At 44.3% G+C, this 13,950-nt stretch overlaps 1 protein-coding gene across 1 annotated transcript in view; it reads right to left on the bottom strand.

The window, feature by feature from the left end:
- LOC149441734 (JNK-interacting protein-like) overlaps positions 1 to 9,190 on the bottom strand; it is a gene marked incomplete at its 3' end in the record, with an annotated part of 62,193 nt that extends 53,003 nt beyond the window's left edge. The window contains exons 1-2 of the mRNA XM_089656965.1: positions 8,689 to 9,190; positions 5,917 to 6,291 (exon numbers count right to left, since the gene is read on the bottom strand). Of these exons, the coding sequence (XP_089513091.1) occupies positions 5,917 to 6,261 (345 nt within the window). The remainder of the gene's footprint in view (positions 1 to 5,916; positions 6,292 to 8,688) is intronic.
- Positions 9,191 to 13,950: the final 4,760 nt, after the last annotated feature.

The following is a 13,950-nucleotide window of genomic DNA, read 5'->3' as shown; positions in this document are numbered from 1 at the left end:
TTGTTAAATTTTTTTTAGCACTTTTGCTACAGTATTCTGACTGATCAGTAAAGCTTTGCTGATCTTCTTGTAGCCTTCACCTTTCTTGTGTAAATAAATAATTTTCTTTCTCAGGCCTTGGGACATTTCTCTTCCATGTGGTGCCATTGCTGACAGCATGAAATGAGAAGGGAGTTTTCTTTGTTAAGTAATGCCCTTTTATGGTCAACTGTCTGCTGGACACCAGTTTAATGAATAATTAGACTCACCTGTAGTTGAATTCTTGTTAATTAGGATTTTGTTGTCTAAAATTTAGCTTTGCTCCTAAGACTTTTATTGGTGTGTATTCATTTTTGCAACATGGTCTTGAATGAATTTGTTGGGAAAAATATTTTTTTGTGTGTACAAATTAACAAATCATGTTTGCAATCAATGGCCTGCTTTTGTGGGAGTATTTTGCAGTATAGTGTCCCATAGAAAATGGGTTCTGAAAGGAAAGGAAAGGTTTTCTGACAAATCTGTTGGGGTGTACTCATTTAAGCTGAGCATTGTAGCTTGGCAATGGACCCAACAGGAATGTGCAGGCACACGTGCCCCTGTAGCACCCGGCTTGCTAAAGGAGGCACCAGAAGGTGGCATGGAGACTACAGGGGACTGCGAGAGGAGGGGAAAAGCAATGTCGCTGTGCAATTTCACTACACAAAGCAGGTAAGTGTTATTTTTAATGTTATTTTCATATCATATATTGTGGCTCCTGTCAGGCAGCACACTGAAATTGTCAACTTTGTAAGCAGCATTTCCTGCCTGACTACTTCTCTCCTGTTCAGGCATTAGAAGTCTTCTTTGTGTGCAGAGAAGCCCGAAGTAAATAATCTATAGAACTTGTGTGTAACCTAAATGTATATCTAGAGAGGAGCTTATTGAAAATGTACAAAGGAAAAAACTATTTTCAACCAAAATTTTACTAGTGTACGGCCAGCTTTTGATTTAGCCTGCTGCTTTATAAAAAGAAGAAGTGGGCAGCAAATCAGGCAAAGCAGCTCTGGCAGCAGGACTGAGGAGAAGCCCAGGACAGCCGGAGGATCAAGTAATCACTCGTGACTGACCTCCACATCCTATTTCATTTCTACTTTTCCTGCTGAAAAATGAACAATTCAAGGCATATGTACAAGATTTCCTTTCAATATTATTAGTTGTAACATTTGTCTACTTTTCAAATGACCTCAGGACACCACACAGAATGAGAACTGGACTGGCCCAAACAGGTGCTACTCATCATGAGAACAAGAGCCGTCCAAAAAGCCTTCCATAATGAACATCTTTAGAAGCCAATTTTATAGCACCATTGGAAATACTTGGGCTGTGTTGAGGATAAATGTGAACAATAACGACAGCTTACCATTAACATTCACCCACCAAAACTGGGGGAACCACCTTGAACACAGAGCGGTTATCCCCACACTGCATCATTGTGCTGTATTCCCAGAGTTTGTACAATATTTTGTCACACGGTTCCCTTGACAAACAATTTAGATCTCATGTCGTGATGAAGAGCAATAACCTCCACCAACCAATCTGGTAAGACTCCATACAGTGTCACCCAATCCGATCTCAGCTTATTGTACTCAGGTAAGTACAGTGTAATTCAGCTGTCCTGGATTATTGATAGACTGCCACATCAGTGAATTTTTCTCTCTACAATGACAAACCGCATTCTCTACACAATTCAATAGCCTCAGGTCCTTATACCAATAGATTTTCTAGTATATGGAATGATTTTGCAAACTGTTCCTATTTAGAGGTACTCCTTTATCCAAAGGGTCATCCGACAAGACTCTTTTGTTAGTCAATCCAATTTTAAAGTATAGCCAAATCAATTTTGATTGTACCTCTCCTGAGGATCACAGGAGTACAGTTCGATCTACACTCCTGTGACCCATTTTCAGATGACAGCGTGTTAAAGCCTGCTGTTGGCTGACATCAAAAAGCCAGTCCAGGCCCTTTAGAGAGAACCTGACCATATGGTCAGGATCCACCCAGATGCCTGGACCAGCACCTTGCTCAGCCTCTCAGCGAACGTCCAGCAGCCTAAGCCAGCCGCTCCTGCCCCCTTCCAAAGCCCAGCACACCAGTGAGCGCTAGAGGGGCACTGCAGAGAGATTTTTTTTTCTATTTTTGTTAACCCATACTTCTGAAGACCGAGAACTGAGCAATCAACAGTCAGTTCTCAGTGTGGAGGCAGCAGGGGACAGATGCAGAAACGGATCAATGCTGAATTCACCTAGGCAAGTAGGTTTTTTTTTTTTCTGTTATCCCATACTTCTGAAGACTGAGAACTGAGTGATCAATGGTCAGTTCTCAGTGTGGAGGCGGCAGGGGATAGATGTAGTATCGGATCAATGCTGCATCCATGTAAGTGAGTGTTTGTTTTTTTTTATTTTTTCTGCACTTTAAGGGCTCATCTACAGTGGGTATCTAGTGCCGGTGCATGAGATCTTGGCATTTTGTTTCAGGCAGAAGGCACACAGCTATGCCCTGCTGCTAGCAGATTGTAAAACTCTGAGAGGCTGAAAGCTGCTGTGGCTGGAAAGGGCTGGATGGTGCACCAAGTGGTACTAACTTTAGGGTAGTATTTTCCCAGGGACGAATGCTGGTTAGGCAGACCACTTGCATTCCAGGCATTTATCTCTGGGCACATGCTGCCCTCAACTGTTAGCACTATTACGTGCACTGTCCAGCAGCAGCTTTAGCCTCTCAGAGATTTACAGTCTGCTGGCAAAACAACAATGTAATATATTACCGCTTACCATTCTTTAAAAATGTGGTGACTGCATTAGGTTTACTTTTTTAAACTTTTATTTCCCCCTTTTTTTCACCAGATGATCCGGCCAGTAACATGCAGTACTTCCTGACCTAGGCCCCGTTCACACCTTGCACAGAGGGAACCCACGTTTTTGGCCCATTTTGCTTGTGTCGCGCATAGGGCAGTCCATCCAAATGAGTGCGCAACAAATGTGCCAAAGAAGCTCCAGAACCTTTTCAGGCAGAGCGTAGCACGTTTGTCAGGCATGCTTGGGGGACATACTTAAGGTGTCTCCACTCTGGATGGAGGGGCAATAGAGATACCACTGGACAACAGTATTGTCAGTCTGGGGAGGGTAGTGTTACATGCTCTAGAAAATTTACGCTGATTTGATTTTTGATTGATTGACTTGACTGACAAACTGAAGCTGAACTCTAGCTAACACTTTATAAGCAATTACAATAACCAGTTTAATTCATGATAAAAGTTTGACATAAATTATTAAATCTGACCATTGTAAGCACCCTTGTCAGTGGTAAATGGTTTGTCTCAACACTCTAATTGCTACTTTTGCTGGACAGATTGGTCTGTTAAAGTGGATTGAACGTAGTGTAAAAAAAACAAAAAAACAAAACGCATTTTTATTTACAGCACAGCTCTGTGTCATGATGATGGGCCTTCAATGCGCATGCCAGGCCAGGATGATCAACTGGCCTAATGATGAGAACCCAAAAGGAAGAATGGGAGTGCCTGTGATCAAACGGGAGTGCTGGAGGGGATTGTTTGAAGCAAGTCTGCCACAATGACCTAATATGCTGTGCATACTAGTACATTATGGTTAACTGGGGGCCCATTCAAAAAATAAAAAATGCAGAGTGTGATTGCGCTTTAAGGCCCCATTTACATCTAGCATAGTGGATTTGCATGCCCTGCATAAAGCAGCCTATTCACTTGCATGGGCTATCCTACGCTAAAGAAGCTCCTGCAACTTTGCGGGTGTACAGCTTTGAAAGTTTTGGTTTTTTTTATACATACGTATAATGATTTCTCCCAAAAAAAAAAAAAACAGTGCTTCCACCATCCACCAGTGTGAAACCAAAATCAACCGCACTCACCAGATGTTGGTGAGTTATGTGCCTTTTAGAATTTAAGGGATCCTAAACCCCCTCTATATCCTCCAGAACTCCTAAATCGCTTTGCACGGCTAGATGATTCCACTCACTCCTCATATGAACTCCACCGCGGTCCAAAAAAAGAAAAAACATATACCATAGGGTGATACTCCTATACCTAATGAAGTATTATAAATAATACCAGGCCACTCACATGTTAAAGATAAATAAAAAGCATTGATTTATTGCCTCCATAGGCTACCAAAATATCCAAGGGATCACACTCCAATCCAGAGACCTCACAGCCTGTTGGTTTGCAGAGGATAGAAACCCAGATCCAACAAGATGGCCGCTTGGAACGCACCCCTCGGCATGCGTTCCACTCACCGGAAATGAAATGGGACGTAAGGACGGCAGACCGGAAATGCGTCAACGTGTTTCGCCCCTCCCACAGGGCGTTTTCAAGACTTGGTCGTTGTTTGTTGGATCTGGGTTTCTATCCTCTGCAAACCAACAGGATGTGAGGTCTCTGGATTGGAGTGTGATCCTATGGATATTTTGGTAGCCTTTGGAGGCAATAAATCAATGCTTTCTATTTATTGTTAACATGTGAGTGGCCTGGTATTATTTATAATACTACATTAGGTATAGCAGTATGTTTTTTTCCTTTTTTTGGACCGCGGTGGAGTTCATATGAGGAGTGAGTGGAATGATCTAGCCCTGCAAAGCGATCTAGGAGTTCTGGAGGATATAGAGGGGGTTTAGGATCCCTTAAATTCTAAAAGGCGCATAACTCAACAACATCTGGTGAGTGCGGTTGATTTTGATTTCACACTGGTGGATGGTGGAAGCACTGTTTTTTTTGGGAGAAATCATTATACTTATGTTTTTTCTGGGATAAAAGGACTTTATGCATATATTTTTTGTGGACACTAACATAATATTTTTTGGCACTTTATTTAAATTGATTATTTTCACTACAATTTTATTTGTAACATGTACTGAATGAGTTGTTTGATTTGCGCTATTTATTTATATTTTTTGTATGTTGGTGTATTACACTGGTGCACAGCAGCAAATTTTCTATACTGAAAGAGTCTCTTTGTGCGCTGGAGTTCTGTGTTACCATATCTAAGAACTAGTAAGCTATAATATATTAAATTTTTTGTTTTTGGTTCTAATACTTTTCGATCATAGAGAATTTAGGAGGATACATGAATTTAAAGTGGATTTCCAGTCACAATCTAACTACAGCTATACCTATTCCCGCTCCCATCCTAAACCTATTCTATCTAACCCTGTAAAGAAAAGATCTGTATACTTACCTATTCTGAAGTCATTCTAGTCCGGTCTCCAGCGGCAGCCTCTGTGTAGAGGAGGGATTGCCGACAACAGCTGGAAATGCCTGGGAGATGACGTCACCCACTGACTTACTATGGGGCATCTGTTGTTGGCTGCCCCTTCTCTACACTGAAGCCACTGCTGAGAGATGATCATTGGACCGGACCGGCTTCAGAATAGGTCAGTTTAGAGATCTTTTCTATACAGGATTGGATAGAATAGGTTTAGTATGGTGGTTACCCTATGAAATAAAGAGTTAATGATAGGATTACCAAGGTACAATAAAAAGAAAGAAAAAATTGAAAAGAAAACTAACGAAGTCACATCATCTAAAGAGATGAGAGCTGCAATTAGTGATGAGCTCAGGTGTGTTCGGATCCTGATCTGAACCCATCGGAGCCCATCAGTTAGCTATCGCTTGTACTGGGCCAGTCGTCTGCGGCAGCGGTATTCTTTGCCCGTATACAAGGGGCCTGTATATGTATGGCTATGGGGGAAGGAATCCATCTGTAGCATTCAATTAGCTCAGTACAGGTGACAACTTCCGGGTGGGCTCACTCACATGGGTTCACACCAAGATATGAACACACCTGAGCTCATCCTTAGCTGCACAATTATCAATTGTATTCTTGGGTTTAGATACACTTTAACACAATGTACATACATATAGAGGATTTTTACCTCTTCAGATCGTTTTCGTCCATCGCGCTCCCTTTCATACTGGATCAGCAACCTCTGGTTATCTTCCTGCAGTAGTTCCAGTTGGTCTTCTCTTTCCCGAGCCCTTCCAGACGTAGATTCCAAACTTTCCAACACCGACACCAACAGGGGCATCAGGCCTGTGACCGCCTCTTGTCCATAAGCTGCTACCAGTTTCTCCAGCTCAGAGTAAATACTACCAGCCAGGACTGTGACCATCTCATCATAAACTTCTAAGGAGCTTCCTACCTCCACATCGTCCCCAAAGATCTCCTCCAGTTTATCATCCATCTTTAGCCGCAATTCTGACGAAGATTCTCTGGGCATTGAAGCTTCATGCAGCCACTGTGTGATCCCCTGTCATAGAAATATACACAGTCAGTGTTTGAATAGCACTCAAATGGTGTCACACACTGCCAGAAAACTGAACGATCGGCGTCCGATTCTACAGAACTGTCAAATCGGGCATCGATTGCTTGAGGCAAGTAAATGGCATGGCCAATCAATGAGTGACTGATAGTGACATCTTCAATCGATCCATGTCAACTGGTAGTGGCAGAAAAAAAAAAAAAAAAAAAATTAAATTGTACGACTGATCAATGGCATTTTGTAAATTGAACATACCAGATACACAAGGGCAGGAAAAAATATCGATCAACCTTGTAAATCGTTTGTGTTCCTCCACAACTGATTGACTTGGTCAGCTGAAATCCCCATTATTTCTCACTCATCTCTCAGTCATGCTATTTTTGTCTCACTCAATGGATGTCCAATTTGATTGTTTTGTCAAATTGGATCAATTGTCATCGTAGACAGTCACCAAAACAGACATTCCAGAACTTCTCATCAGCTGTGCTATACATTCCTTACAAAGATAAAACCATCTACAGCAGTGGTGGACAACTTTCTTGGTGGACATCACCAAAAGGCCGCACAAAACATTTAGTGAATATTTATTATTAGTGAGAATATAGTCAATAACTATGGGCATAATACAAGAGATGGTCAGAGACTGCAGGTATCATACAAGAGATGGTCAGAGACTGGGGACAGGATACAAGAGATGGTCAGAGACTGGGGACAGGATACAAGAGATGGTAAGAGACTGGGGACAGGATACAAGAGATGGTCAGAGACTGGGGACAGGATACAAGAGATGGTCAGAGACTGGGGACAGGATACAAGAGATGGTAAGAGACTGGGGACAGGATACAAGAGATGGTCAGAGACTGGGGACAGGATACCAGAGATGGTCAGAGACTGGGGACAGGATACCAGAGATGGTCAGAGACTGGGGACAGGATACCAGAGATGGTCAGAGACTGGGGACAGGATACAAGAGATGGTCACAGACTGAGGACAGGATACAAGAGATGGTCACAGACTGAGGACAGGATACAAGAGATGGTCACAGACTGAGGACAGGATACAAGAGATGGTCACAGACTGTGGGAATCATACAAGAGATGGTCAGAGACTGTGGGAATCATACAAGAGATGGTCAAAGACTGCATAGAGGATACAAGAGATGGTCAGAGACTGCATACAGGATACAAGAGATGGTCAGAGACTGCATACAGGATACAAGAGATGGTCAGAGACTGCATACAGGATACAAGAGATGGTCAGAGACTGCATACAAGATACAAGAGATGGTCAGAGACTGCATACAGGATACAAGAGATGGTCAGAGACTGCATACAGGATACAAGAGATGGTCAGAGACTGTGTAAATCATACATGAGATGGTCAGAGACTGCAGACAGGATACAAGAGATGGTCAGAGACTGCATACAGGATACAAGAGATGGTCAGAGACTGCATACAGGATACAAGAGATGGTCAGAGACTGTGTAAATCATACATGAGATGGTCAGAGACTGCAGACAGGATACAAGAGATGGTCAGAGACTGCAGACAGGATACAAAAGATGGTCAGAGACTGTGGACAGAATACAAGAGATGGTCAGAGACTGCAGACAGGATACAAGAGATGGTCAGAGACTGTGGACAGAATACAAGAGATGGTCAGAGACTGTGTGAATCATACAAGAGATGGTCAGAGACGGGGGACAGGATACAAGAGATGGTCAGAGACGGGGGACACGATACAAGAGAAGGTTAGAGACTGCGGACAGGATACAAGAGATGGTCAGAGACTGTGTGAATCATATAAGAGATGGTCATAGACTGGGGACAGGATACAAGAGATGGTCAGAGACTGCGGACAAGATACAAGAGATGGGCAGAGACTGTTTGAATCATACAAGAGATGGTCAGAGACTGTGTGAATCATGCAAGAGATGGTCAGAGACTGTGTGAATCATGCAAGAGATGGTCAGAGACTGTGTGAATCATGCAAGAGATGGTCAGAGACTGTGTGAATCATGCAAGAGATGGTCAGAGACTGGGGACAGGATACAAGAGATGATCACAGACTGAGGACAGGATACAAGAGATGGTCAGAGACTGCAGAGAGGATACAAGAGATAGTCAGAGACTATGAATATGATAGAAAAAATGGTCAGAGACTGTGGACAGGAAACAAGAGATGATTAGAGACTGTGAATATGATTCAAAAGATGGTCAGAGACTGCAGGCAATATAAAAGAGATGGTCAGAGACTGTGAACATGATATAGGAGTTGTTGAAGACTGGGAACATGTATTGAACCCTTGCAATCGATGAATCCATACTGAAAAAGACATTGGCCACAGACGTGAATGAGGCTTTCAAATGGATGAGATCATTGACCTGTGTTAGGATTGGTTCTCTGGCACACACAGGGCGAGATTAGTCGGAGCGATCAGAAACATCGACACAGTTCCAGACCGATGGCGATCCCTCTATGGCTCTGCTTCTATTGGATGAGAGGTGTCCATTGATGAAAGGATCAGATCGGGATGTGAGTGTCTAGCATTGTTCTATGGACAGATCAGACGATCGCAGCGATGACAGATGATCCGGGGCTGTAGGACGATCACCAGCTTCCTTGTAAAGTTTCGCCGGCTCAGCAGATCTGCGGTAGACTCGTCATGGTCGGGCAATGGTGACAAGTGTGCCAGCTCCGGCCAGCCATGGAGGACACAACCCCCCCGCTCCTCCCCGGAGCCCCGATCCTCCGATCCCCGGCGCTGCAGATCCTCGGACACTGACACTGCGCTCTAACTTCCAGGAGTCACCGATCGGGGAGAAGGAAGGAGGCGGAGTCCTCCGCGCGAGTAGCGGCAGCGCGGACCAATGAACAGAGGGCTCCAGGAAGGTATTGGCCAATAGCGGGACACTCCAGGTTGGAAATGACAAGCGGCTTCCTGAGCTGTGCGGAGTCTAGGAGGTGCGGGGCGGAGACAAAGGCTACCTTGTGGGAGAGTCATGTGACGGCCGGATCATGTGACCCGCGATTGGCATTGGACACCTGAGGAGCGGAGTGAGCCAGCGCCGTCCTCCTGCTAACCTTTCTCGGGAGAATGGAGGAGGAGGGGGAGCAGCTGTTGTGAGCGGCCAGGAATAGAGCTGAGGTCACCGCACAGTGTGATATGGAGGCACGGTGTTCTCCGGTGATCGGTGTTCATTACCCTACTCCTTCATCTGTACACTAGAGGGGGGTACTAATGCTGTGTGCCCCCCTCAGGGAGATTCACCCTCTCTGTCCTCTTTACTAATATCAATAAGAAGGAAAATCACGCCTTTGGTGTCACCAGAACGTGGGGGGGGGCAGCCTCCACTGGGGACACCCAGGAGACAATCAGGGATTTCCTCACTTTGAGGGGGTCCTCTCATGTCCTGCTGTGGCTATGGGACCAATAGCCAAAAAAAAACCTGATAGGTCCTAACCCTAAACAAACCAAAAAGGAGAGGGCACCGCCATCTAAGTGTAGCTTTATTAGTGACTCAATATACATTGCTCAGAAAAATGAACGGAACACTTTTTAATCAGAGTATAACAGCAACTCAATGAAACTCCTGGGATATTGATCTGGTCAGTTAGGTAGCAGAGGGGGTTGTTAATCAGTTTCAGCTGCTTTGGTGTTAATGAAATTATCAACAGGTGCACTAGATGGGCAACTAAGAGGACCCCCAAAACTAAATGTTTTACAGGCAGAGGCCACTGATAATTTTTTTCCCTGCTCATCTTTTCTGTTTTTCACTAGTTTTGCATTTGGCAAGAGTCAGTGTCACTACTGGTAGCATGAGGCGATACCTGGACCCTACAGAGGTTGCACAGGCAGTCCAACTCCTCCAGGGTGGTACATCAATACGTTCCATTGCCAGAAGGTTTGCTGTGTCTCCCAGCACAGTCTCAAGAGCATGGAGGAAATTCCAGGAGACTGGCAGTTACTCTAAGAGAGCCGGACAGGGCTGTAGAAGCTCCTTAACCCATCAGCAGGACCAGTATCTGCTCCTTTGTGCAAGGAGGGACAGGATGAACACTGCCAGAGCCCTACAAAATGACTTTAGCAGGCCACTGGTGTGAATATCTGTGACCAATCAGAATCAGACTTCATGAGGATGGGCTGAGGGCCCGACATCCTTTAGTGTGCCTTGTACTCACTACCCGGCACCATAGAGCTTGAATGGCATTTGCCATTGAACACCAGAATTGGCAGGTCCACCACTGGCGCCCTGTGCTTTTCATAGATGAGAGAAGGTTCACCTTGAGCACATGTGACAGACGTGAAAGGGTCTAGAGAAGCTGTGGAGAACGTTATGATGCCTGTAACATCGTTCAGCACGACCGTTTTGGTGGTGGGTCAGTGATGGTCTGGGAAGGCATATCCATGGAGGAAAGCACAGCCCTCTGCAAGCTAGACAATGGCACCCTGACTGCCATTAGGTTTCGGGATGAAATCCTTGGACCCATTGTCAGACCCTACGCTGGTGCAGTGAGTCCTGGGTTCCTCCTGGTGCACGACAATGCCCGGCCTCATGTGGCAAAAGTATGTAGGCAGTTCCTGGAGGATGAAGGAATTGATACCATTGAATGGCCCCCACACTCGCCTGACTTAAATCCAATAGAACACCTCTGGGATATCCTATTATGGTCCATCCAACACCGCCAGGTTGCACCTCAGACTGTCCAGGAGCTCAGTGATGCCCTGGTCCAGATCTGGGAGGAAATACCCCAGGGCACCATCCGTCATAGTTACATATAGTTAGTCTGGCTGAAAATAGGCAAAAGTCCATCTAGTTAAACCATTGAAAAAACAAAAGGTTATCTTACACCCACAGTTGATGCAGAGGAAGGCAAAAAACCCAGCAAAGCACGATCCAATTTGCTCCTGCAGGGGAAAAAAATTCCTTCCTGATCCCCTGAGAGGCAGATATTCCCTGGATCAACGTTACCTATAAATGTTAGTATCCAGTTATATTCTGTGCATCGAAGAAAGAATCCAGGCCTTTTTTATAGCAATCCACTGAGCTGGCCAGAACCAACTCTTGAGGGAGTCTATTCCACATTTTCACAGCTCTCACTGTGAAGAAACCTTTCCGTGTTTGGAGATTAAATTTATTTTCCTCCAGACGTAAAGAGTGCCCCCTTGTCCTCTGTGATGACCTCAGGGTGAATAGCTCTACACCGAGTTCACTCTATGAACCACTGATGTATTTATACATGTTGATCATATCCCCCCTTAATCTCCTTCTCAAGAGAGAATAAATTCAGTTCCTCTAATCTTTCCTCATAGCTGAGCTCCTTCATGCCTCTTATCGGTTTGGTTGCCCTTCTCTGTACTTTCTCCAGTTCCCCAATGTTCTTTTTGTGAATTGGTACCCAAAACTGAACTGCATATTCCAGATGAGGTGTTACTAATGATTTGTACCGGGTAATATGATATATCTCTCTCTGGAGTCTATACCTCTTTAATACAAGAGAGGATTTTGCTCGCTTTAGAAACCGCAGCTTGGCATTGCATGCCATTATTAAGCTTGTGATCTACCAGAACTCCCAGATCCTTCTCCACCATTGATTCCCCCAGTTGTACCCCCCCTAGTATGTATGATGCATGCATATTCTTAGCCCCCAAGTGCATAACCTTACATTTATCAACATTAAACCTCATTTGCCACATAGTTGCCCAATTAAACAGTGCATTGAGGTCGGCTTGTAAGTTGGAGACATCCTGTAAGGACGTTATTCCACTGCACAGCTTGGTGTCATCTGCAAAGACTGAAATGGGATTTTTAATCCCAGACCCTATATCGTTTATAAAAATATTAAAAAGTAAGAGTCCTGACACTGAACCTTGGGGTACACCACTGACAACCCTAGACCATTCAGAGACCGTTGTCTAATTAGGAGCATTCCCTGACGTTGTCAGGCATGCATACAAGCACGTGGGGGCCATACAAACTACTGAGTGCCATTTTGAGTTGCTACAGTGCAAATTCAGCAAAATAGACTAGCCTGCTACATCATTTTTTTCACTTTGATTTTCAGGGTGTCTTTGAATTCAGTCCTCTGTAGGTTGATCATTTTCACTTCCATCAAATGACGGGCATCCTTGTGTTCCTAACACACTACCCAGTCCATATCAGTATATATATTCAGCATGATATGATATACAGTCAGGTCCATAAACATTGGGACATCGACACAATTCTAACATTTTTGGCTCTATACACCACCACAATGGATTTGAAATGAAACTAACAAGATGTGTTTTAACTGCAGACTGTCAGCTTTAATTTGAGGGTATTTACATCCAAATCAGGTGAACGGTGTAGGAATTACAACAGTTTGCATATGTGCCTCCCACTTGTTAAGGGACCAAAAGTAATGGGACAATTGGCTTCTCAGCTGTTCCATGGCCAGGTGTGTTTCATTCCCTCATTATCCCAATTACAATGAGCAGATAAAAGGTCCAGAGTTCATTTCAAGTGTGCTATTTGCATTTGGAATCTGTTGCTGTCAACTCTCAAGATGAGATCCAAAGAGCTGTCACTATCAGTGAAGCAAGCCATCATTAGGCTGAAAAAACAAACCCATCAGAGAGATAGCAAAAACATTAGGCGTGGCCAAAACAACTGTTTGGAACATTCTTAAAAAGAAAGAACGCATTGGTGAGCTCAGCAACACCAAAAGACCCGGAAGACCACGGAAAACAACTGAGGTGGATGACCGAAGAATTCTTTCCCTGGTGAAGAAAACAACCTTCACAACAGTTGGCCAGATCAAGAACACTCTCCAGGAGGTAGGTGTATGTGTGTCAAAGTCAACAATCAAGAGAAGACTTCACCAGAGTGAATACAGAGGGTTCACCACAAGATGGAAACCATTGGTGAGCCTCAAAAACAGGAAGGCCAGATTAGAGTTTGCCAAACGACATCTAAAAAAGCCTTCACAGTTCTGGAACAACATCCTATGGACAGATGAGACCGAGATCAACTTGTACCAGAGTGATGGGAAGAGAAGAGTATGGAGAAGGAAAGGAACTGCTCATGATCCTAAGCATACCACCTCATCAGTGAAGCATGGTGGTGGTAGTGTCATGGCGTGGGCATGTATGGCTGCCAATGGAACTGGTTCTCTTGTGTTTATTGATGATGTGACTGCTGACAAAAGCAGCAGGATGAATTCTGAAGTGTTTTGGGCAATATTATCTGCTCCTATTCAGCCAAATGCTTCACAACTCATTGGGCGCCGCTTCACAGTGCAGGTGGACAATGACCCAAAGCATACTGCAAAAGCAACCAAAGAGTTTTTTAAGGGAAAGAAGTGGAATGTTATGCAATGGCCAAGTCAATCACCTGACCTGAATCCGATTGAGCATGCATTTCACTTGCTGAAGACAAAACTGAAGGGAAAATGCCCCAAGAACAAGCAGGAACTGAAGACAGTTGCAGTAGAGGCCTGGCAGAGCAACACCAGGGATGAAACCCAGCGTCTGGTGATGTCTATGCGTTCCAGACTTCAGGCTGTAATTGACTGCAAAGGATTTGCAACCAAGTATTAAAAAGTAAAAGTGTGATTTATGATTATTATTCTGTCCCATTACTTTTGGTCCCTTAACAAGTGGG

Source organism: Staurois parvus, unplaced genomic scaffold, assembly GCF_062004578.1.
Source record: "Staurois parvus isolate SC_StPar_1 unplaced genomic scaffold, SC_StPar_1.0 ptg000953l, whole genome shotgun sequence".
Taxonomy (NCBI): domain Eukaryota; kingdom Metazoa; phylum Chordata; class Amphibia; order Anura; family Ranidae; genus Staurois; species Staurois parvus.
This window is presented reverse-complemented; position numbering and strand designations above follow the sequence as displayed.